At 41.2% G+C, this 27,625-nt stretch overlaps 1 protein-coding gene across 1 annotated transcript; it reads left to right on the plus strand.

Annotated features, from left to right (window-relative positions):
* The first annotated feature begins 9,708 nt into the window (after window positions 1–9,708).
* Window positions 9,709–24,125, plus strand: LOC137282298 (bcl-2-related ovarian killer protein-like). The gene is made up of 2 exons (XM_067814039.1): window positions 9,709–10,503; window positions 22,689–24,125. The coding sequence occupies exons 1-2, from the start codon at window positions 9,862–9,864 to the stop codon at window positions 22,812–22,814; spliced, it is 768 nt and encodes a 255-aa protein (XP_067670140.1). The 5' UTR covers window positions 9,709–9,861; the 3' UTR covers window positions 22,815–24,125.
* The last annotated feature ends 3,500 nt before the right edge of the window (window positions 24,126–27,625 follow it).

The following is a 27,625-nucleotide window of genomic DNA, read 5'->3' on the forward strand; positions in this document are numbered from 1 at the left end:
TAGGTGTTGCTGAAGACAAAGTCTTAGCCACATGTTCATACGTTCAGTTACATCATGACAAGCTTGAACATGTCCATTTGAAACATGCCAAGGCTGAACAAATTTCGTCAGGAAACAGGTGTCTTCTCTTTGGTAATTTTGTACATGCTGGATGTATGAATAGTATGTTATTTCAGTTATAACATTCCTAGGCCTTGTGCAGGTACCTCTGTAACAAAATACAGTTTGAGTTTTAAGTTTTAATTTTTGATTTTTTAAAAATTTATTTTGATGTATATTTCTTCCAAGGGTTAGATCCACTTGACTGTTATGTGACTCGATGGAGTTTTCTGTGGGTTAGTGTACTCTGCGTAACGAGTAATCAGAGTCACATATCATACACCATAATCTGGAGCTATAGTCTCTACTGTTGATACTAATCTATCATTCACAGAGTGCCACTGCAGCAGTTTAATGAAACAAGAATGGAAGTGCACGGTGTTTCACATATTTCGGAATGCTGCTACCATCGCTTCTACAAGAAGCCGTGGAGATATGAGTTAGAACGGATGTTCTGGTGTCCATGCTTGGCAACTAACGGGATCGGGTCATCAGGCTCTCTGACTTGGCAGGCACATGTGATTGTGCGCCAGTTACTTACATCAGTGATTAGTTTCTATATTGCTGATTACGACATTAAACAAAAAACATACAAAACCTTTTAGCAGATGAAACGTTTGAAAAAGTGAATTCCTCCAGAAAACATTTTCAGGCACAATTGTTGTTTAGATTTTGACTTTTAGACAAATGCACAGAGTGAGTGAGTGAGTGAGTGAGTACAGGTTTACGCCGCACATAGCAATATTCCAGCTATATGGTGGCGGTCTGTAAATAGACTGGACCAGACAATCCAGTGCTAAACAGCATGGACATCGTTCTGCGCAACTAGGAGCCGAAGACATGTCAACCAAGTCAGTGAGTCTGACCACCCGATCCCGTTGGTAGCCTCTTACGACAAGCATGGTCGCCTTTTATGGCAAGTATGGGTTGCTGAAGACCAACTGACCCCGGATTTTCATTGCGACATAGTTTTAGGGTCGACGTATTTGCCTCCACACACCAACATTGACGGTCCTGAAAGCCCCGAGGCTAATCTTGTTTTGTGTAGTTTTGTGAGTCTACGTGCGTGCATGCGTGCGTGCATGCGTGCGTGCGTGCATGTGTATATGTGTATGCGTCACGGATCTCCATCGATCCCGTGGAACCAAGAGGAGTTCTGTTGATCATAGGTCAGCTTATTGGAGGTCAAGAGTCGTTAATTGGACTGTCATGGTATATCATGAGCTGGTTTTGGAATCTCATGGAATATGCAATTTCGGGTCGTGTGTTTCGATCAATTAAACAAAAAAAAAGACATACCCAAGTTAACAAGAATTCGAAAAATCCAAAAACTAAATAAATCAAAACTTAATTGAAATAACGATAATTCGGTTTAAAAGAAGAAAGAAGTAGGGTAAAGTCATTACCTTGTTTGCTGTGTATATCATCTCCGTGGACAAGGTTGTCTTCTACTTCCTGCACTGTAACAAACAGATAGCGCAAATTAAAATAACAGCTGTGAAGATCTAGGATAGGCTTGCTCTTCAGCAAAGTATCCATGAGCTAAAGGACAAGCAATCAGAGCGGATTGAAGGCTTGGCTAACACATGTCGCCGGATCTTAACTGCGTAGATAGAGTCTCCTGATCAACGGATTGTCCCTTGCGATAATCACGATACTGGTGCATGCGGCGTTAACCAAACAAGCTAACAAACCAACACACAAATGAGCCATGACGGCATATCATATGCACTGTTGTCACATGGCATCACTGGATTGTCCCTTCCGATTAAAACAGACAGCAGGGAATTTAACAACAAGCAAACAAACTAGTGTTCAAATATTGACTGGTAAGTGAATGAATACTGATTAATGCCTAACATTATTTCAGCAGTATAATGGGATTTAGGAATTTAAGTCTGGACAATTCAATTCGTTTAGTACCTCCTTCGACAAGCATATCCCTTGGTTCTAGCGACAAAGCCTCAAATCTCCCTCAGCAGTGCTCCAGCTACATGGAGGCTGTCTGTAATTAATCGAGTTTGGAGCAGGAAAACCAGTGACCATGAGCATCGATCTACGCAACTAGGAGCACACGATACCGTTAGACGTCTGTTACGACAGGCTGGGGTCACTGATGACCAATTCTAGCCCGGATGTGCAGGGTTTATGAAACTAAGCACTTCTAGAAATACATATGACGTGATAAAACTTACGTTTATTGAAAAGGGCTTTGTTTGATTCCTCCAATAGATTCAACTTCTGCATGACATCCTTTCTCAAGTCCGTGAAATACCTTTCAATGTCTGCAATGAAAAGGAAATGCAAACTATACCCTATGGTAAAGAATGGAATCGTCCGATGGGCAAGCCGAATGCTGAACGACCTCGTTTAGGACAAGAATTTGGGGCAAATGGTATCAATAGCTGAATGGTGTCCATATCATAAGGGGTGAGGGAGGTAACTAGCTGCCATGACTGTCATGAAAGGCGGCATTCCATCAATCTCTATTGGGTAAACCAAAAATGTAGTGAGTAGTCGTTAGTAAGTTGCCGCTTCCAGCAATACTACAGCGAAATAAAGAAACTGAAATTGAAATTGAATTGAAATCACGGCGGAGGACACCAGAATTGGGCCTCACATATTGTATCCATGTGGGGAAATGAACATGGGTCTTCGGTGGGATGGGCGGACGATTTGACCACTGAGCTACCTCATTGCCCGCAATCTTCTGTAATCTGGGTGACATTGGAACGAGTTTGCGGGAATGTCAGTTCGATGCACTGACCATGTCTTTGGTCCCACAGCGCTCCAATCAAGATGCCTCTACGTTACCCCCTCAAAACAAGCATGCACGCGCGCACACTCGCACAAAACCAACTTGCTTTATGAATGATAACGGAGTTGGACCACATAAGTTCGCGAAAAACGCATAATTTTGTAAGATTTTTTATTATTGTCCAAAGTTAAATTTCTAGCATTTCTAGAAGATATCAAAATACTAAAAGAATTGCATCAGGTTCGCAAGGTATCCGTTTGCCGAACCTCCGTCTGTACAAAGCAATAGCAAATGCTGTGCTTAAAATAATTTGGTCTCTTAGCAAACAACTATATGAGGAACAAGTGAGATGTGAATCCATCGGATTCTGGCATGACAAAGGGTGAGTGAGTGAGTTTAGTTTTACGCCGCATTTAGCAATATTACAGTCATGTGGCGGCTGTCTGTAAATAATCGAGTCTGGACCAGACAACCGAGTGATCGACAGCATGAGCATCAATTATCTGATACGTCTAATTACCTGTACGAGTATATTAGAAACCTAGGTTCCTCTGCAACGGGCTGTGCCATACAACGTGCTCTGACAAACGGAAATCTGGAAATCGTGGAAATCTCAAAACGAGGCTCGGTGGCTAGGAACGTTTGGCGGTCTGATACGGCCTAGATATTATATTAATCACATTGCACGTTGTGATAATACATTTGGAATGAGCAAAGAACACACAGCAGGTGTTACCAGTGAGCCAGATGAATTATGAATCATTGTAAGACGTCTTCAAACAGGAGTAGTAAGTGGCGTCTTATGTAGTGAACGACATAAAACGTAGAAATCGGATTTTAAAAATGTAAATGAATCTGCAAATACAATTTTCTTTGAAACGAGTAATTAGAATTTAATGAAACCATAGTTGTTTGTAGTCTCTCTTTTCACTTTCACTCGAGAAAATTCTGACCACTGAAAAGTAGGTCAGGGTCTGAATTCATTAATGAGACTCATGTTCGGTATGACAATATGACAAAAAGGATCCTTACCCTCACTCTGTACTACGTGTCCCGAGGACGCCAGAAACACTGTAACCAAAACCGAGACGAATATCCCCGTCATGGTTGGCGTTTGTTTTCCAATACTGTCAGGAACCGTTTGTGTTTTTCGAAATGTGTCGTCCACAGTAACATATATAGCACAATAAATATACTGCAGGTGATTCCATGGAGGTAGATTGGTTGACGAAGGATTGTTTTCGTTTCTGTTCACGTCAAATGAAATATACTGCCACGCCCAGGTGGGGAGTTTGTTTACCGATTGGTTGAGAAAATAATGAGAGGGCATCAGTTCGGCATTACTGCTGAACCATGTCTCCATTGGTGTTTGCGGTGTTAAGTTAGAAATGTCATGAAGTTACTAAATTTTACTTGTTGGTTCTACGATTTCAGTATGGTTTTGTGTTTGCTGGTTTGGGGTTGTTTTGCTCGTTTTTGTTTTTGTTTTGTTTGCTGAGCTGTTTATTGCTATATTTTATATTTTTGTTTTGTATGTAGTTGGTTTGTTTTTTGTTTGTTTGTTTGTTTGTTAATTTGTAGGTATTTCTTCTTGTTTGTTTCATTGTTGTTTGTTTTTGGTGTTTTCATATTTTGGATTTTTGTTTGTATGTTGTCTTTTGTTTGTTTGTTTTTTGTTTGCTTTTTTGTTGTTAGGTACTTTTTTGATTTTGTTGTTGCTGTTGTTGTGTGTTAGCTGTGTTTTTTGTTTGTTTGTGGATTTTTTGGAGAGGTTGTGTTATTTGACGGGGTAGGTGGGGTGGCTCAGGGGGTCATATCAATGACGTTATTGAGTAATAAAGAGAAAACTTAAAGATGTTCGCATTTCGTTTGTGTTTGAATAAACACTCAGTATGCTGGAGTTAATTCTTGTTGGATCAATTTTGCCGTCATTGTAAATACATTCCACGTCAACAAGACCTAACGCTAAAATTATTGCAAATCCCACATGCCAATAACTCGATATCCTCGCAGAATTTGAAAAATGCTTATTCTTCAACACATAGACATTAATAAGCAAATTCAGTGCATTCAATATATTTGCACCATCACGGTGTATCAGTGTGCTGAATAATGTTTAAAGTATACACGTGGAAGACTGGTAACTCGAGGGAAATAATCGCCAGGCGATCTACCTGCCGCCATGTTGCAATGGTGGTAACGCAAGTTACCAACACCACCTTCCGTACAGTGATAAATATAGTCGATATCTAAAAGTACTATTCCCGCCCGATTCAAAGCTGGAATAAGCTGGAAACGACATACCCTTTCGAAAATCAACCAAAGATTAATATATCGTCTGCGGGCAGAGTAATGGCCGTGACCTTTCTCATAATTCAAGGGCAGCTAATCCTAATTTACACTCAAGATCCATTTGCCTTTTTACTATGCCTTTGCCGTAGAGCATGGTTTTGGTCAGTGCTTTCAATAGTGCTCCTCCAATGTTCCTTTTTGGTCACATTCTTATCAATGTGTCCCTTTTCTCCCTGGATTTAAAATAAATTGATCGACAATTCGATACAATTAAGCATACCAGTTTCATTCACATTCTCTTATATCAAACTGAAGATGAGGGGTTTTAGTGTATGCATTGTAATATATCAAGCGGGTAAGCATTTGTATTTGCTTATGAAATATGTTGCGAATAGTTAAGCAGTTCCACAAGTAAAATAAATCACTTTAAAAGTGATTAAAAATAAATATACAGGGGCTACGTTTAACAACGTTTATCTTGTAATATCATTTATTATTCACATTCCTCTGCCGTACATTGTAATAACTTAAGATTTTCCCATTGTTATTTTCTATTTTCATTTTCCTTATCTCGAAATAAATTTATGAATGAAATTATTCGTATTTCAATATTTGCATCAAACAGGGGAAGGCATTTCGCTGGTGTTTGTAGTAAATATGCTATCCAGAAATCGTTTGCTACAAATTGTGTGCTTTTCATGAAAACTGTTCCAGGTGCGATAGACTGAGGTACTTACTGGGGACCACATTGTATGTTATCCTATATACTAATTATAACCACAACAACCCACACCCAAGACATAAATTATGGATGTGCAAGGGGAGTATGACAGCTGGCTGTTTATTATGTTGATTACATGTGTGTAGGATCAATTGTAACTGACGTTGCTCTATGCAAGTGGTCTCTGGTGTTGTTTTGACCGAACATTCCATACTTACATTCAAAAATACTTATACCATTGTAGTCGATTTGTTCCCAGAGATATCGTGATACATTGTGATACGTAATGTGCACCTGGCATTGTGGCTTTACGGCATATATACCGATTGTATACAGAGTGATAGAATTAAGAGAGTTGGAAGTACACTTTCATGTGTTTCTTGCTGGTAGAACACAAGTGACACAACCCATAAGCTTCCTCTAGATTATTTTCGATACAGTGGCCTGAGCGGCACATTCATTTTATGGAGACTGGGCAACATTCAGCTTCGGCTGCCAAACATTACATATTTTCAAATCTGTGTGCCAAAATATTTGTTAGTGGAAGAACGACAATGCAACAATGCATTTTTGTTGCAACAGTGACAGTTGAGGACAAGGAATATTTTGGGAGGGCTTTTTTCAGGAAACAATTGTTGTTGTTTTTAATTTCGTTTATATTTTAAACTGTTGTTTGGGGGTATCTTTAGTCTCTGATCAGCTTCATTGCAAGTTGGGGAAATCGTTCTGATGTGAAAATGTCATTGTCACTAAGACTGCTACTCGACGGAGTAATAATCATAATAATGTATTATGATTTATGTGCCAATGGTGTACAAAGTAATTATCGACCAGACATAATCGATCAAAATATACATTTGTGTGAATTGCTTCAACAGTTCTATATGCTAGTCAAAAATCTACATCGGATGTGTTTGGTATCGCCCTGTATATTAACTGCAAATGTGAAATGTCTCGTTCATGCCGATATGAATCACAGCAGAATACCAATCAAAAACTATACTTTTTAGTGTGGAGAAAAGTAAAATACACAGTCGTACAAGAATCATGTTGGTAATTTACACTATGCATTCCACGTGCAACACATGCATTTGAGACCGATCCCTTCAAGGAAGTAATGTATATTTATAATACCTCGTGAATATCCGGGCAAGAGTTGGTATTCTGAAGACCATGCTTTCTATAGCAAGCGACGAATGAGATTCAACTGAGTGAGTGAGTTTAGTTTTACGCCGCGCTCAGCAATATTCCAGGTTCATGGCGGTGGTCTGTAAATAATGAGTCTGGACCAGGCAATCATGAGCATCGATCTGCGCAATTGGGAACCGATGACATGTGTCAACCAAGTCAGCGAGCCTGGCCACCCGATCCTCTTAGTCGCCTCTTACGACAACCATAGTTGCTTTTTTATGGCAAGCATGGGTTGTTGAAGGCCTATTCTATCCCGCACCTTCGCGGTCGAGATTCAGCTGTCAGATATTGCTTCCTAAATGCAGAGATATACGTACGTTCATTATGTTAATGGTTATTTTCAGCCTAAAAATTCTCTCACTCACTCTCTCACTCCCTCACAGTCTCACTCTCACTCTCTTATGCCCACACACGCTCACTCACTGTAACAAACCACTGCATGAAGTATTTCGTTGTCGTTGAAGTCGTTGAAGAAACATAGCTGTAGATTCTAAGTGTCTGCCTTGTAATTGCCCATGAAGACCACTGTACAGCTTTTTCAGCACGTTAGTTTTATCCTTGAAGATAAAAACAGAATAAAATGGACACTATACCACCAGGAAGCACTGCTTGACAGTCAAGGTAAGGGGAACAGCTTCGGTAAATCTCTACAAGGACTCTACAGATCATGTAAAGTCGCAGTCAGCTGCCCTTCACACTAACCTCTGTGTACCGGGTTTCAGGCCTTCATTCACAGTTTTATCGATGCTGGAAGTTTTGAGGACGTTGTCATCACTGCTCAGAAGGAAAAACAAACCGTCACGAATGTGGCCATCTCACTCAAAATCAGATATTATGTACGCTTCAATCGGTTTATTTGTCTCGTCAAGTTCGCAACATACCAATTAATCCCCCGGAATTGCACAAACCCCTGCACTAAATCGTAAATGAGTAGTTTCGCTGTCTACGTGCAAAAAGTTTTGTCCTTTGTTATGGAATCGCTCGGAATGGAGACAAGGTCGGATCTGCCATTGCCTCAATCGACGTCCAAGACGATCATGGTCGTAAATGAGTACTTTCGCTGTCTACGTGTTAACGTTCCTACGTCAAGATGTTCTTCGTGAAAGGAGTCAATGTTTTACATGCGTGAATACAAACTTTGTCGAGGCTATGATCAATATTATATGCTTACATGTTATATCTTATACACCGGCGCTGAAGTATTTCATTTGTTGCAGAATCATCATGAATGTTTATCACCAGGGAACATGTGTAATCAATACATACGCTAACAAGGACCATTTTAATCATGGAATGTGTATAATTGTCTTGTATGTGTAATGGTGAAATGTATACAATATGTATGATTAATCAGACAGTATGTATAACCGTGGGATAGGATTAATCAGGCTATTCGTATAACCGGAAAATATCATGATTCAGATAATATGTATAGCCGGGAAATATGATCAATCAGATAATATGTATAACCGTATAACCGGAGAATACGATTAATTAGATAATATGAATAACCGTGGAATATGATAAATCAGGATATACGTGTAACCGGTGAATATGATTATTCAAATGATATTATAACCAGGGAATATGATTATCTAGATAGTATGTATAACCACGGAATAGGATTAACCAGGCTATACGAATAGCCAGAGAATGTGATTATTCAGATGATATGTATAACAGGGGATTATGATTAATCAGATGTCATGAATAACCGCGGAATAGGATTAACCAGGTTATACGTAAAACCGGAAAACATCACGATTCAGATGATGTTTATAACCTGAGAATATGCGTAACCGGGAGAAGTGTTTAACCAGATAATAACCGGTGAATATGATTAATCAGGCCATACGTATAACCGGAGAATAGGAATATTCAGATAATGCGAAGAACTGGGAATATGCGTAATCATACAGTATGTATAACCAGGAAATATGTCATTGATTAATCACGCAAAATATATAACTGGGGACTATGCTTTATCAAACAATGTGTATGAGTGCATTGTGCCCTTTGACGTCACAAACCTCGGGAAATATGTTTGTCACACCTGTTACAAGCTGTTGTGAACGATAACCAGTGATCGGGCAGAGTGAAGTGAAAATGGAAAACAAAACACGCTGCTATTGAATCCTTGGGGCCTGCGGATGGGCCTGGCAAAGACACTTCGGGTAACAGACAACGCGAGTGTGGCTGTGCTATTGTGAAAGAGAAGCAGGTTAAATTAAGAGGTTAGGCACGGGCTAGACCTGATGATTAAAATACACTAACTAATACATACATAAGTACATACTTCTACATATCATTAACAGTTGACAAGAATATACTCTTTCACGAAAGATTAAGAAAAATTCTGCACTTTTCAGTGAACGCGCTGTGCTTTCTCTAAGGACAAAACGTTTGCATATATTCCTCGAAGGATTTTCGCTCATGCATATATAACACGCACATAAGATTGTTTATATGTCGCAGTTACTAATCAATATATTTATTTCCATTTCCGCGTGCAAGTGTCTGATCAATATTGTGTGGAGGACAGCATGGTACGTGCCGAATGTCCCGCGATGTCACAGTGCAGACGCGTCTATTCTCATCCCAGAGCACATGCCATCTGCTACCTATCCACAAACATATCGATAACCTCAATACTACGGGTCGAAATACAATCTACAGTACAGGACTGATATGAAGTACTTAGACTTGCAACCTTCTAATCATCTCGCTCACGCACAGACTTTTGCATGTTGTATCGGACTTGTAAGGGCACGATTGAGTAAATACGCATAACTCGTCAATCATGCCAGTCGACGATCGAGCGTTTGTGTCCTCCAGCCGGCGACAGGTGACGTTTGCCAGAGAAGCTGTCATTGCAGACGACAGTATTCGCGCAGGCGCAGACGAAACGTGGTTTGTCGTCTGCTTCACTAACTATGTGCAAAAAGTTTTCTCCTTTGTTATGGAATCGCTCGGAATGGAGGCAAGGTCGGATCTGTCATTGCCTCAATCGAAGTCCAAGACGGTGATGGACGAAGCTAAGAAAATATGCATGGACTACATATATCACCGTCTCTTAGAAAAGGACTTGACAAGGAAACTGAGGTTTGGAGGTTACAATTCAGTACTGTCCGAAAGATACATTCACGCAGGGCAGGTGTTGGAGACGATGTATCCTCGGGTTTACACGGACGTTTCAAGGAAAATAGGCAGAACCATGAGCAGCACAGGTGTTGTGAAAGCAACTCTAAACGATGTCTTGAACATACTGTTTCGTGATTCTATCACCTGGGGTAAGGTTGTGTCAATGTTCGCGATAAGCAGTTCGTTTGCCGAGGAGTGTGTACAACAGGGACACCCTGACTTCGTCAACGAAGTAGTGGACACGGTTGGAGGATTTGTCGTCGTGCACCTCGTGGAATGGCTTGTAAAGCAAGGTGGATGGGTAAGAACTTGACGCATTCTTTCTTTTTTTTAATTTGCCTCGTCAGACATAACTTTGTCATTACAGTGTTTGTGGATAATAACAGGGAAATATGAAACAGGGCCGAACGTGTCTCTAGTTAGTATGGACTGGGACCAGTCTCTGTTTGGAGTGTTTAATCATTTACTTTCACATGGATTTATACGTATGTTTATGTTTAAGATATTTTAAGAGATGATTCACAACTAATAAGAGAAAGCAGACTGTTTTAGCGTAGAATCTGTGCCTATTGCGCTATTGGTTTATTCGTACATGGAGGGTTGCAGAGGTTTGGGTAGGTTTGACCAATGATAGAGTGAATGAGTTTTAGGTTTAGGCCACTCATATAGCGGCGGTCTGTAAACAATCGAGTCTGGACCAAACAATCCAGTCATCAACAACCAGTAAAAGTGGGGGGACCCAAAACACGATAAGGTCATGAAGAAATGAGTTGTAATTGATTTGTAGTAGTGTTAACTGCCACCACCACTAAAGGAGATTGTCCAGGATAACCTGAGCAAATATTTACAAATATCCGTTAAAGAAACAAACCAAACGAATCGCGACCTCGTCTTCCATATCTAACAATATCAGGTACTTATAAATAACCCGCTCCCCAAACAACAAACTGTTGCACTACGGACCTTATCGTGAACAACCATGGGGAAACAAACGTTTCACGTCATTCAAGGCCGCACAATGAATCCCTCTGGGTGTGAAGGAAATAACATGTTTACCCGTTAGGTCGATAGCATGTGAACGACAGAAACAGATAAACACTACACCTTAATTGATCCATAATGATCATGGCCATAGAGGACGCAGCAGGTATTTTTATCGAGCCAAGGATCTGGGACTGCGCAATATACGTCCGTTTGGTCTGGTGTTATCCGATCGTATATCTATCAGTATCTATGAGCGGGCTACAAGTGCCGACTGACGATGGAATGTTTGACGTAGTTTTGAACTGGTGTCAGATGTTATGCTTATGTAGAGTAGTTCCGAGGTTGCGCAATATGCTTGGTCGACTGATTTACCTATAGCTTATATGTTAGATGAAGAGAGATGCATGGAGTTTTGAATCATTGCATGTGTGGGTCATACGGTATCACAAATGCGTAGATCGATTTTCGTGCTGTTCATCATTTGATTGTCTGGTTCAGATCTCATTATTTACAGACCAATTTCCTATCTGAACATTGCTTAGTGCAGCGTTTAACAACGTACTATCACGCTTATGCGTGCGTCCGTGCGTACGTGTGTGGGTGTGAGTAGGCGAGCGTGTTTTCGTCTTGTCAAATACCGCATTTATAGTGCTGGTGCACTCTGATATATGGAAAACCATCTGGGACACGGTGCCCTAACTCCAGGGCGGCCATTCTTGCTTCAGCCTCGTAAAGGCGATCTGTTGGCAATTTAGCAACAACTTTCGTCAAAGACATGACTCGGGGTCGAACCATCGACCTTCCGCTCTCCGGGCGGACGCTTAATCCCCTCGACCACGCCTACAGATTCTGCAACTAAGAGACCGACAATGGTGTCAATATTTGTTCCAAACAGAACGTATTCAAACATTTCCATTTTGAATGTTTGATCCAAAACACATTTAACCATATCGCATTGGTGTTCGGTAGCCTAGAGCACTTGGTTAAAGTATCAGGTTTACACATGAGCAGGACCCGTGTAGGTCCCGGGGTAGAATAGGTCTTGAGCAACCCATGCTTGCCATAAAAGGCGACTGTCCTTGTCGTAAGAGGCAACTAACGGCATCGGGTGGTCAGGCTCGCTGACTCGGTTGACACGTCATCGGTTCCCAATTGCGCAGATCGATGCTCATGTTGTTGATCACAGGATTGTCTGGTTCAAACTCGATTATTTACAGACCGCCGCCATATAGCTGGTATTTTGCTGAGTGCGGCGAAAACTAAACTTACTCACTCACTCAAATGAGCAGAATGGATGGTGCCGTGATACTACTGGAATATCGCTTAAGTCGGCGTTAAATTAGATTCATTCATTTATTCATTCATCCATTCATTCATTCATTCATTCATACACTTGGATTATTTTTTTCACATATTACTAGAACGGAGAAAGACTGTATGTCAACTACCTATACAAAGAGGAACACAGCATTCATGCACTCAATTCATCTGATGAAGAGACGATATGGCTGCAATACTGCCGATGTGACGTTAAATATTAACTCACTCACTCTGATGAAGAGGAAGCACATCCTAGGAAAACTGTGCTCCTGAAAATATGTTAGCAACCATAAATTGTCTCTTTTATGTGTATCAGTGACAGATGCCACTCAAAGACTTGATTCAGGAGAGCAGTAAAGCCCTACATTCACTCCACTCTATCCTCGCTATCAAATATTCGCTCTGTTGTGGTGCGACTGTTAATCATTCTATGTCAGTTCTGAATGCTAGTTACACAACTACCCATGTTTAGGTCAACGTTCTTGACGACCCCTCGTGGATGAAGTTTGTGTAACTGTATCGAACTCCTAAACACCCGCAGTGTTTGTCCGGATTTTCACTGACGCCACATACAGAATATATTTGCTGTTTAACGCCGCACTTAGCAATATTTCACCTATATGGCGGCGGTCTGTAAACAATTGATTCTGGGCGAGGCAATCCAGTGATCAACATCAAGAGCATCGATCTACGCATTTGGGATACGCTGACAATCAAGTCAGTGAGACCTTACGACGTAGTCGCCTCTTACGACATGCATGTGTTGCTGAAGATTCCGCGGAAACCGTTCATAGACACGGGCTGCGTATATGTCGAAAGCGAGTACATAATCGACCAGACAGTCCAGTGATCGATGTCATGAGCAACGGCCTGAATACAAAGACTAATAATTCACCAGCCGTACTGCCTGTCTCGCGTCACATCTTACTGGCGTCAGTGGTTGCTATGGGCCAGTCTTAACCCTCATTCCCAAAGGGTTAAATTCGTGCACTGTCTACTTCATGCCGCCTGAAAGTTTGAGGACTGATAGCCTCCTCCATGATTACGCAGATATGCGTGTTAAATGCGTACAAAAACTCCCATGATACAATATTTCACTGAAACAAACCGCCTGTCTCATTAAGAAGAAAATTCGAATAAAGGACTAGTATTTGGCATGCAACGTTTCCTGTGAACATGATGTTGAGAAATGAAATGAAGGTGTCCCGGTGTCCTTTGGTCTTAGATAATGGTTGACGCTAATTGTGACCGCTCAGTTATATACGTTCAACGCGATTCAACAGGAAAACACGGGAACTCAAAGTAGCCAGTTAGCATGAAACAAACAAACATTCGGAAAGTGGTGACGAGCGAACGCTTTAACCACTGGGCTACCCAACCTCGCTTTGAGCACAACTAAGGGTGCATGTACGTTTACAGTGGAACGTAAGGCTACATAGATAGGTGTTAAAATTATTCACTCTTTTTATTCTGTAGGAACAAGCATCATAAACAGACATGAGCAGGGAGAGTCAAATCCAATTTATAGGGTCGTGAAACAGTTGAAAGGATCACGGATCCGTGTACATCTGAGTTAGAACGGGTGTTTAGAGTGAATGAGTAAGTGAGTTTTACGCCACGCTCAGTAATATTCCAGTTATATGACGGCGGTCTGTAAATAATCGAGTCTGGACCAGACAATCCAGCGAATAGGAACCGATGATGTTTGTCAACCAAGTCTTGATACGATGGTTTACAGACCATGTACCTGGAATATTGCTGAGTGCGGCGTAAAACTGAACTCACACTCATTCATATAGAACCTGTTTTACTTTGCAGCGTAATGTGTTTCGATTTTTATATCTAATTGAAGGACATTCATATATCGGTTTGTTACATTCAAGTGATTCAAGTTTGAATGCTATGAGACCCGTGAAGGTCCCGGGGTAGAACAGGGCTTCAGCAACCCATGCTTGCCATAAAAGGCGACTATGTTTGTGGTAAGAGGCAACTAACGGGATCGGGTGGTCAGGCTGGCTGAATTGGTTGACACATGTCATCGGTTCCCAATTGCGCAGATCGATGCTCATGTTGTTGATCACTGAATTGTCTGGTCCAGACTCGATTATTTACAGACCGCCTCCATATAGCTGGAATATTGCAGAGAGCGGCGTAAAATTAAACTCACTCACTTGAATGCTATGACATCCTGGGGGAAATAAACTATTCACCTCACGACAGTTACTAAGTATATATGAGACCGTCTGTTTGATGTTTGTACTTACGTCTTTAATCTATTTCCGATTTGCTACAAGAAAATCTATTTACCCTTATCCAATTTCTACTGACGCATTATGATACTGGAATCGTGTACATTAGCCACGATAAGAGCGGACACAAAGTCTCCGGAAATATAATGTTTTATATTATAAGTTCAGATATGTTGAAACTTTGGCGATTGGAATTCTGAGATACCGTATATGCAACGCCGTTAACCATAAAATCCGGGAACCTTCAGCCACCCATGCTTGTAAGAGGTGTCAAGCGGGATCGGATAATCAGGTTCGCTCACTTGCTTAAAACATGTCATCGGTTCTCAGTTGTTTGATCGATGCTCGTGTTCTTGATCACTGGATCCAGACTGGAATATTTACAGACTACAGCCACATGGCTGGACTATTGCTGAGAGCGGAGTTAAACGAATCAGACACACTTCCACAGAGATCGCACACTGCATTCTAGGTCACCAGGTTGCCATATCTTTTCGGGTTTTTCAGGGGAATCTCTACATTTGGAACACAAACATTGTCGTTTCAACATACATTGTTTGCAAAGTATTGACGATTGGCAAGGTTTGCTTGCTGAAGCTTGTGAGTCTACCGAGACTTCGTGCCATGGTACCAGAATATGAGGAGTCCAGTCTGTAAGGAGTTGATGGTCCGTCATCACACACACAGCCTTAAAATGGGAACATTTTTGTTCAAAATTAGTATTTTTGAAAGTTTTGAATTTCATTTTAGTATTCAGATTTATTTTAGCATCGTATTAATGTAAAACTAAGCGTACTACTTTCATGTTCTCTGTCAACCACCTGAAGAAGGGGCAAGAAGTAGCTCGAAGCTGCCTTAGCGCTGAGACAGTCGTAAGTCAATGTATGGCACTTACGACTATCCTTGCACTAAGAGAGCTTAGAAAATCTAGGCCCAGAAACGTAAATAAAGAAGTCGTCATCTATATCCTCATCTTGAGCATAAGTGTTGTAAGTATGATCAAGTATATATACGTTAAAAGTAGATAAAAGTCGTTATTGTAGATAAAGAATTTATTGCACACTTGGGACTTAATTTATCTGTCTCAGAGTGGGTCTTGTTTCGTAACTAACATAATAATCTACTCGGTAACATGAACAAATTGAGTGATACATAACTTGAGTATCACACACTGAGTGTTGTGCGCTCTGACTGTTTACACAGTATTGGATTAATGTATAGAGACAACAACGCTATGACATTAAGGAGGTGAGTCCACCTACCTCAAACGAGTGACCCTTGAGACATATAAAAAAGGGTGCGCAAACTTTCATTATGGGGATAGTTTGTGGCAGTAGTTTTAGCAGATGAATGAATGTACCTTTCCTGCAGGTAAAAGTATTTCCATTCGAAAAGGAACAGGTTAAATGAATTGATTTTCTTTAAATGCGGTGTGGATCAGCGTTAGAAATAACCGTTGGAGGGGTCGGGTCGAGTTCCCGAATGCGCGCACGCACGCACGCACGCACGCACACACACACACATACACACAAACACACACACACAACACACGCACGCGCGCACGCGCGCACACGCGCACACACACACACACACGCGCGCGCGCGCGCGCGCACGCGCACACACACACACACTAACTGACTGATGTTCATGCTATTGATAACTGGGTGGTCTGGTCTGAACTGGATTATTTACAGACCGAAACCATATAAAAATGGAATATCTTTGGGTGCGGCGAGAACAAGAAACTATCAATCAGAAATGCCACTTCAAGAAATTTCTTCTCGTCAGAAAGTTGATTAATATCGGTGAATGGTTTTTAGACAGTAACACAACAATACCACGTGTTTATAGTTCAGTCATGTAACCTCTGTGTCTGTATCATACAGATTCAGTGAGTGCATCACATAGCGCGTCCAACAAAGCAAAAGTTTGTCAATGATTACCGATGTGAAAGTGACAGTGTATCCGCCTGTGTTTCGCAAATGCCTGCATATATTGAGCTGGGTGCCGTTGTACAAAACAATCTAAGCCCTACGGTGATTGTAAGTACCATACCGTCCTGTTTTCCGTTCACATTTTGAGCAAATTACAGAAACTGGCTGCTTCGATGTCCAACAAGGAAGGTGGGTAGCTTAGTGCCGCGTCTGCTCGTTTCACCTCAATATGGTTCGGTTCTGGATATGTAAGTAGTATTTGAAACTGCGAAAGAAAAACAAAACAAACATTTTGTCTGAAATATGGATTCCAGTACTTCCGGGGAATGCGTCCCATACAGAATCCGAACCCTAACTTTCAGAGTAAGGCACCAAATCGCCAGGACCTGTCTCACTCGTTTGTTATTCATGTCCACATTTGACCACTTTCTGTAAAAGGCATTGTGCATTTGTTCATAATTGTGTCTTCGAATTAGAGGAAAGGTCCATAATATTCCGATTCTCAGTTGACGGTGTATTGTTATTGCTCTGGGATTCCTTTCTGGAAACAACCTTTATTAAGGGTACCCTTACTAAGTGTAACTCCCATTCTTTAACATTGCACTAAGGTTACCTTAGTGACTTACGATCACCTTACTGCTTCGTGATAGGTGGTCCAGGTCTTACATTGCCCGTCAATCAACCCTTCGTGACATGTTGTGACAGATATTGAGTAGAATGTCTACGTGCTCTGCAGGGCCGTGGCACAGAGCACTTGAATACAGGAAGTTCCAGTTTCGTTCACTTTGAGACTTGCAGCTTCATTGAGCGTATGTTTTAACTGCTTATTTGATGTAGGTTTCAAGTTTGTTGCCAGGAATTATAAGAGATAATTACTTCAACCTGCTTTTATTCCATGTAAATTATACATTCATTTGGAAAATGACTTCAAATGAGACAATTCAAGGAGAACAAAGCTATTGCAATCGCAGTGCAATAGTTGTGCGCAGTAGCCTTCAGCTATCGCAATAATCGGTTGCAGTAGACTGTCACTATACCGATACTTGTTTCCCAATCAATACATCATAAAATAATGCACTGCAGTTGGTATTCTAAGCACCACAGTTCGTTACGGCCCTTTGGCGGTCGGAATCTGCGATTTGTTTGTTTGAATCCAAAAATAGATAAAGTACTGATGCTTGATCTGTTGGCACCAGACCCATGTTTTTTTTTTGTGAATCTTGTTAACGCCTTACCTTGAGGTCCCTCCTGTTATGGTATGGTATAATTGATTTTCATACATGCATATCTATAAAGCATTGGAGTACTTGCATAGTGACCCGTAAAATTACCCATCACTGTATATGTTCTGTTATATCCCCCATGCCTTAATATACTTGTATATTATCTTGCAAAATCTATTGCATCGTTGCATATGGACTGATATACCTTCCATATCTTGATGTGCTTGTATGAGTACCTTGTAAACTTATGCATCGCTACACATATGAACCAGTCTTCGCGTTAACACAGACACCTGCATTTTTCACGAAAAAAATCCCAACGCAAACAATATTTTGCGTGCATATTTTGGACGCATAGATTCTGAACTACCCAATTTTAAATAGGGTATCTTAAAACAGCAAGAAAAAAGACATTAAATTTTGAAATCATTCAGGAATGATAGTTATAAGATTTGCACTACGTATTTATAATTTTATTTCTGCACGCAGTCGTACAAGACCTACCTCGAACACTGATGAACGTGGGACATACATACATACATACATACATACATACATACATACATACATACATACATACATACATACATACATACATACATACATATATATATATATCCCATGCATTGATACATTTGTATACGTGCTCTGTAAATCAGAGGTATTTCCGTATATAGACTGTAGTGTGTCTAAGTGCCTTGTAAAGTGTCTAATTGCATTGTAAACCCTAACCCCAAACCCTAACCCTAAGGATCGTAAAGGTTGCCTAACCCTGACCCCAAACCCTAACCTTAAGGATTGTAAAGGGTACTGCGCTCGGTAAGCTGCATTCTAGCGTAAAGAATATCGAGTGAGTAGGTTGGGTTTTAGCAATATTACAGCACATTGTCCTCCAAATGGGGAATCGAACCCAGGCCAAAACAAAACCACAAGGCTACCCAACAGCCCACCGAAGAGGGACAACTCGCTGAATATTCGGTCCTCAGCCCGCGTGATCGTGTGGTCAGGCTCGCTGAGTTGGTTGATGCATCTTATAGTATTCCATATTCGTAGATCGCTGGTAATGGCGTCTGTCACTGGTCTAGATTCAATCACTGAAAACCGTCGTACGTCAGGTTTTTCTCAGAATAGTTAATCCAGTGTCTAGGTAAACGTCATAACAAACGTCATGAATTATCAAATCCCTCCGTCCAGACGAACTCACAAAACCTAGCGTCACGTTATTCTGGTTGTCATGGAGACTATGTACATGAACATACAAACTGATCTCTCCAACTCTGAAATAATGTGTTAATGTTTGTGCAAAGGTTAGCAAGATGTCTGTTCTGCACGCCAACTAGTTTTGTTCTTAACACTTTTCTCGCCCGTTATGAAGGGCGCTAATTCACAGTGATTTTCAAGATGAAGGACATTGCCTTTCATTCACGAGTGTCGCTCAAAAAAGAAGTAGAAAATGGTACAAATGCACATGTTTATACGTTGTTGTTTTGTCTACATATTATTTGTCAACATCAAGAAAATTGATTTTTGCTGTGTTACAGCCTCCCGATCCACATCTTGTTTGACGGTTTATGTTTATACACCCGCAAAGTCTGCAGTAAATGCATCACAAACTTCAGGCAAGAAAATATGCAAGAAACAATTTGTGCATTTAACATAGCTTAAAGTCCGCTGGTTCAATGTTGGATATTAAAGTGCATTAGAAAGCAAATTGAAGCGATTTGTTAGTGTGACTTTCCTCTTCGTGATTACTGCATGAAAGACCTTGTCTTGGAGACACTGCCACCCCTTCATAGATGTGTGAGTTTAATTTTACGCCGCACTCAGCAATATTCCAGCTATATGGCGGCGGTCTGCAAATAATCGAGTCTGGGCCAGACAATCCACTGATCATCAATATGAGCATCGATCTGCGCAATTGGGAACCGATGACATGTGTCAACGAATTCAGCCAGCCTGATCACCCGATCCCGTTAGTCGCCTCTTACGATAAGCATAGTCGCCTTTTATGGCAAGCATGGGTTGCTGAAGCCCTATTCTACCCCGGGACTTTCACGGGTACCTTTCTAGATAACGTAATCATAAGGACATAACTTATTCTAATGTTTTCACTTATTCATATGTGATGCCAAGGGTTCAAACGAAATACTGAGTGGTCAGACAAGTGTCTGTTCTCATGTACTGTTAATAGTGCCGACTTCAATAAATGGATACAATGTCTTGAAAGACTGAAATGGGAGTGTCTGTGTCTAAATCTAAATCAAGCAATCCAAATTTTGAATGTTGATTATGACTCTAAGTCATCCAGTCCTATACTGAACATATTTTACAGGATATTTTCTGAGGGCATACCATTATCCAAGAGGTACCAAATGACAGATCGTTTTTCACTTTCTGCAATTTTTAAAGGAATATTATATCCCGATGTGTTGTGATGACTAATATCAACTACATACATATGTGATTTTTTTATTAATGGCTTGTGTAATTATTTCTTCAAAATAGAATGAAATGCTTTTCAAACACTAGACATTGAGAATGTAGTTACACGGACTACATTTTTACCTACCCTCGTATAAAGAAACAAATGAGCCCAAACATGATAAACACGTTTATGAAAAAAAGATATCACCCAAAACTGTATTCAAGAGGAGATATCGCTTGTGTGAGATCAAACGGTATCTCCAAGGAGATATCACTTTGGCAATAGATTTTGCACAATGCCCTGACAATGCTATGACGTCATGAACTGGATGACGTCACAATGCTGACATCGCTGCAGTGCAAGTCTAACGGTAATACAGTGAGATGTACATTTTTCGTTGAAAACTAAGGAAGAATGATTTTAGATGATAAATAGAGTTTAGTATTTACTGATATCATTTATGTAAACTCACTTGATAAAGTTACAACTATCGGAGGCAAATATATGTACTTGTTTTCCAGGGTGACCCAGACACGTGATAGACTTGTTTACTGATCCATACATATTCTTAGCAACCCATGATTGTCGCAACAGGCAACTAACGGGATCGGGTGGTCAGGCTCGCTGACTTTGTTGACACATCGTATCACAGTTGCGTGTACGTAGATCGATGCTCATGAGTTCTGTTACTGTATGCATAATCCAGATGTATTTATAAGTATCATATATCTCAACATTAGAAAGTTTTTAACGCAAGCTGCAGTAACGATGAGCGTCATTCATAGCTCCACACTACACTGCACATACAGTGCGATGTGAAATTTCGTTTCCGTTCCAGAGTATACTCGCTTTGTTGTAAGTCTACAAATATACAATCTGAGGTTCTTTCCTCTGAGTTACCCATATGCAAAACAACTTAATTATCAAACCACTGATAAGACAATGAATAAGGCAATACACGTGCAAATGTTTAACTGATCTAAGATGTGAAAATTCCCGGTCGATGTTGATGTTTGAGTGTTTGGTTTCAGTTTTACTAATAATGCATTATTTAACTTTATCTGTAAACGCTGTGTATTTTAATCTGTAAAACATGATAATAAAATGATACTATTGCGTTGTTTGTGTAACAAGGTAAAATTTATGAAGATTGTTATCTAGAATGGTTGCAGTGCGGGTTATATTAAACACATAGTGCACACAATCTCATGATAACTGAGTATAGCCTAGTGGTTAAAGCATTTCCTCGTCACGCTGATGGTCCGGGTTTTATTCCTCACATGGGTACATGTGTTAAGCCCATTTCTGGTGTCCCCCACCGTGATGTCACTAGAATTATGCTAAAACAACTCAGTAAACCTAAACTCCCTCACTCATACTAATCCAATTTGCATGGGCCTATGTACATCTGAGCATCAAGCAATTTTACTGGTAAACGTGTCCATAGCGCGTGAGTGATTGATAGGTTGTGTAACCGCGCGGAGTGTTATTTGACGCCTGTCAGTGAAACTGCCTGCAATCCAGATGCTTGAAATGCATATGACAGTAATCTCTCACCGAGGCATGTGGGTTGACCTGACCTGACCTGAGCGCTAAGACACCTTTAAGTCTATGATTAATATGACTCTGACACGATTGCTTTCAGGCACGCGACCCTTACAACAACAGTCGGTGTAAATCAAGTTTAAACTCTGTATTTGTATCTACTTATGTAGGGAGACAATTAAGCCACCAGAATGTGTGGCAGTTTATTCACCTTCATTCCTAGCATATGTCTTGGGGCTATGACCCCGTTAGTGCGATCAATCAGACACACGATGTGTGTATGTGTGTGAGGTAATAGCTATTAGGAAAGTATATACATCTAAAGCTTAGGTCAGATTGCATAACGAATCAATACGACTTTTATCAAAGAATGTACATATACTGTTCACAACCATTCGAACCCGTGGGGTATTATATAATAACTGAGTAAAGATACATGAATGAATGAGTATAGTTGAAGCAATATTTCAGCAATAATTCGACGGGGGACACCAGAAATGGACTTCACATATTGTACACATGTGGGGAACTGAGCCCGAGTGTTCATTGTTACGATGGAACGCTTTAACCATTAACAATGCTAAGCTGGTTTGATTAGTTCTTCATAGGCCGGTGGTATGTAGTATCCTTGGTCTCTATTGATCAAAGGTTTGTGGCGGCTGATTTCGATGGCTTCCAACAGTTTCCTTTTTCAAACTATAGACTCTATAAGTATTGTGTCTGTTTGATATTATGACTTAATCTCCCTCGTCATTGGCTTCATCACTATTGCTATAACAAATTGATTGTTATATTTCGTGTTGCAGAAGGGTCTAGACGGCGCCTTAAAGGAAAACAAAGACATCATTAGCCCAACGTTCCTCATCGGCATCGTCGGGGCTTTCGTCGGCGTCGTCACCGTCACAATGTCCTTCATCATAGAGCTCAGGTGACAGACGAACCATGCCTTCAGTCTTCCAATGTGGATGAGAACAGCGAATATACAGAATGCCCTGTTGGAAGCATTCCTCAATCACCGAACCCAGACATGAATCTTGAGTGAAAGCAGAGTCACGTCCGTCGTAATCAGGTGTTTCCCACGTCATGTCACCGGATGAATAAACATGATTGTGTTTATGAGAAATCGCCATTTCATCAATATCGTCCACCAGAATAACCACCAACAAGACACAAGAAAGAGTTTCAGTGGGTTCATTTTCTTGGACACTGACAGCCGTTCACGGTGGATTAAACAGACTTTTCAAATTTGGTTACGATTTTGGACAAGTCCCTTTGAAAAGGTCAGATAACATAAAGGGACGTTGAATATGACGCTTGCCAAATCTGAATTCACGCGTGTCTGCTATTGAAAAAGCCTTGTCACGAAAATATCACCAAGCGGGGGGCCATTTTTCAGTATGTTGGTTTGTGTGTGTGTGTGTGTGTGTGTGTGTGTGTGTGTGTGTGTGTGTGCGCGCGTACGTGTGTGCGTACGTGTGTGCGTTCGTGTGTGTGGTGTTTCTGCCCCAGATGGTGGAGGAGATAATGTTTTTGTGATACGACTGAGATGGTAGGGTAGCCATTGCAGCATTAGCTCGTCACGAGTTCGATTCCCACATTGTATGTGTGTGTAGACCATCCGCCGAGAGAACCAGGATATTTGCTTAATGCTTGATCGTCTGGCTTCCGCATTAAACAACAAACTAACACACGTTTATCACTAAACTCCATTTCTTAAATCACGAAACTATCGATCATTCTTCGTTTAGCCACACAGCAGGAATATTGCTGAGTGCGGCGTAAAACTAAACTCAGTTATTCTCCATATCCCACCGGTCTACCATTGAAAAGATAAACATGATTTTGATCTCTTTAGAACACTATAAGCACAACCTTGAATGTATATTTATTGGGTTGAGTTCGTGTAGATAACGCTTTCAGTAAAACACCTACTACTTCAGATGTTTAGTGTGTCAAGAATGATCTCACACTGGATATAGTGTACCTTTCAGACATGCATTACTTACGTAGATGTATTACCCTTCTACCCATGTATTAATTCACCTTACTCATGATATGCTATGACAATATTTTGCATTCTGCATAATCTATGTTGAGTATCCTTAATAAAGATAGCACTTTTGGTATAATACTCAGAGCTGCGCGACCTTGACCCCGTTTGGCCTCAAACGGTTGTCACGTGGGTGTTTGTATTCTTCAGCTGTGTATCTAATTTTGTATTAATAAATGCAACATCGATACCAGTTCCTGTGAAATTATGCCACACCTGTACATATACACTGAGTTGAGGGGGGTATTCAGTTTCAGATGTTGTTCAGTCGAATCTTGTCGTTCGCAAACAATGAACATGAGAATACATAAAGGAAACACTGCCATGAAGTGACAATTTAATTGCAATCTGAGAAGAATGCGGGGAAAACAGCACTATCAGTTATGCCTCATTAGTGGTCACCATGACTACGCCACCTTTGTGAATGTCACATTGTTCTCAAATAATGATTGATGACGTTATGTGAACCATCACTATAGTGACCTCCTGATTTTCAGTGGCGTTGCTAATAAAGGTGTTGTCTAGTGTTGTCATCCAGGTCACTGGACGACTCGCAAGGGGATGGTTATCAAAATGTGGCACGAGGACGACATACAGTAGTTCCTCTTGATAACATTAACTGCCCCAGCTACTGTAAATGAGTAATATTCAAAGGAAATGCAGCGGAGTAGTCTGGTGCTTAAAGCGCCCGCTCATTTGTCTTACCCTGGTTCGATGCTGTACGAGGTTGTGCCACCAACGTATCGTCTCAGTCTCCAGGGGTCTGTTTTGTTCCCTGCCATACTAGACGATGGTTGTTGTTACCCTGCCTGGCTGGGAATGAAACTGGTAAAACAAGGACGAATCCGTTCTGAATAATGTGTTCGAATCGGGTGTATCTATGTTGACATGTTATGTCAGCAGGCTTACTCTACAACATCAGAGATGTTCATGTACACACGCACCTGCACACACGCACCTACAAACACGTTTGGAACGCACCACCATCACCTTACAGTATATATACTTCATGACGTCAGAACATAATAGCCGTGAAGGTCTGGTTTATAGTGTGTCTCCAGCGAGTGAGTGAGTGAGTTTAGTTTTACGTCGCACTCAGCAATATTGCAGATATATGGCGGCGGTCTGTAAATAATCTAGTATGGTCCAGACAATTCAGTGATCAACAACATGAGCATCAATCTACACAATTGGGAACCGATGACATGTGTCAATCAAGTCAGCTGGTCTGACCACCCGATCCCGTTAGTCGCCTCGTATGACAAGCATAGTCGCCTTTTATGGCAAGCATGGGTTGCTGAAGGCTTATTCTACCCCGGGACCTTAACGGGTCGTGTCTCCGGCAACCCTTGCCTGTAGCAAGAGACGACTAACGAGATCGGGTGGTCAGGCTCGCTGACATGGTTGACACGTGTTCGTATCACAATTTAGTAGATCGATGCTTATGCTGTTGATCACTGGATAATCTGGTCCAGTCTTGATTATTTACAGACCGCTGCCACGTGACTATTGCTGATGAACAATAATAGTCAATCAACCACACGTACACATACACATGCATGGAGCGCATCCTACAGCATGCTCAATAACGTCAGAACATATGGGAACAGGATGGGTGAAGGTGAAGTCTCCGGAATTATGCAATAGTGCGTGCGTGCGTGCGTGCGTGCGTGCGTGCGTGCGTGCGTGCGTGCGTGCGTGCGTGCGTGTGTGTGTCTTTGCCTGATGTTTGAAAACATCATAGTGGTGGCCACTTTCGATACTGAAAAGAGAAAATTACCATTTTTAAGACCTTTTATAGATTTAAAGAGAAAGATTTAAAAAAAAAACACGTTCATAAGACCATTTTTGCAATCCTTGGAAAAACGGGCAGAAGAACACAAATATAACTGTTTTCTAATAAACCCGTTTAAACAATGTAATTGAATAACACAGACGATCAACATAACACACACACCTATACTAGAGAAATAAAACTGCGACACTTGCAACACCATTACTTCATGCTTAGAATTAATCAGAAGGGTTTCAGTATCTTAAATGAATGTAGTTGAACGCGGCTTTTAGCAATATTCGTTTATCACGGCGAGGGGACACCTGAATTGGGCTCCACCAATGAACCCATGTGGGGATTCGAACCCTGGTCTTCAACAGGAGGCGTGAACGCTTTGACTGATAGGCTATCCCACCATTTTGAAGTCTTCCACTTCCGTCACGAGGGGGTGGTGGGGTAGTTGATGATTATAGTGTTCGCCCGTCAAGCCGAAGACCCGGGTTCGAATTCTAAAGTGGGTACAATCTGTGAAGGCCATTTCTGGTTACCCCCGTCGTGACAGAGCAGAAATATTGCTAAAAGCGGCGTAAAACGTAACTCACTCACTCACCAATGGCGTGTGCGCTTGATGTGGACTAAAAGTCCAAAGCGAAGCAGGTCTTGGATGTCTCTCTTGGATGACCACAAACATGTTGATGACAAGGGTAGACAGACGCTTGACAAGGTCGAACTGGATTCGAACCTACCACTATAAGATTCTGGTGTGCTCAGGGGCGGTGGGTTAGCCTTGTGTTGAAAGTGTTCACTAGCCACGCTGTAGATTCGGGTTCGATTCCCAACGTGTCCATTTCTTGTGTCCCCGGCAGTCAGTACGACATTGAATGAATAGCAGTGGAATGTGTGATGGTGTGTTTGGAGCGGTGTATTTGGAGCGGTGTGTTTGGAGCGGTGTGTTTGGAGCGGTGTGTTTGGAGTGGTGAGTTAGGTTTAATTGTTTTCCTGAATCAAGTCTTTGAGTGATATCTGTCAGTGATACACATAAAGGAGACAATTTTTGGATGCCAATATATTTTCTGGAGCACAAAGTTTCTGTGCTTCCTCGTCATCAGATGAACTGTATGCACAATCAATAGGTATTACCTCCCTTTCAGACTTACTCTTGGTGACGCTTTGACGTGCCGGGATACCCCTAAGCTGGGTCCCGTTTCTGAGAATGTGCTTCCTCTTCATCAGATGAACTGGATGCATAACTCCAAGACATTATATGTTCCTTATTGCAGAAGACGTCGATACACATAAAGTCGATCTTTCCCCGTTCTAGTAAATATTTGAAAACGTTATTGTGGAAATAAATGTTCACATGGTGCTTGAAAAACCGAGCGGTATGGTTAAACCCATTCTTGATTATATAGTCAAAATGAAAAGTTTCATGGTTTGGAAACGCTGATTGGACACTATTTCTGGTGTCCCTCTCCGTAAGCGTCGTAAAACTCACTCGCTGTTAGTTGTAGTGAGTGAATGAGTGGGTGAGTTTAGTTTTACGCCGCATTCAGCAATATTCCAGCTGTATGGGGCGGCAATCTGTAAATAATCGAGTCTGGACCAGACAATCCAGTGATCAACAGTATGAGCATCGATCTGCGCAATTGGGAACCGATGACATGTGTCCACCAAGTGAGCGAGCCTGACCACTCGATCCCGTTATTCGCCTCTTACGACAAGCATACTCGCCTTTTATGGCAAGCGTGGGTTCCTGAAGGCCTATTCTACCCCGGGACCTTCACGGTGTAAACAAGGAACAAACATATATACTCACATCAGATAAGGACAAACGTTATAGATGAACAACTTCTTTATTCGAGCACAGACTATATGCATGGTCTCTGATTCGGGTAATGCTACTGTTTGTGTAAAAATAA

The sequence above is a fragment of the Haliotis asinina genome, chromosome 4 (genome assembly GCF_037392515.1).
Source record: "Haliotis asinina isolate JCU_RB_2024 chromosome 4, JCU_Hal_asi_v2, whole genome shotgun sequence".
Taxonomy (NCBI): Eukaryota; Metazoa; Mollusca; class Gastropoda; order Lepetellida; family Haliotidae; genus Haliotis; species Haliotis asinina.

Excerpts from the sequence above, each read along its gene's own strand:
- LOC137282298 (XM_067814039.1), top strand. The coding sequence starts at position 9,862 with ATGCCAGTCGACGATCGAGCGTTTGTGTCCTCCAGCCGGCGACAGGTG. Across the intron at positions 10,504-22,688 it reads TTGTAAAGCAAGGTGGATGG|AAGGGTCTAGACGGCGCCTT; the intron begins GTAAGAACTTGA and ends TTCGTGTTGCAG.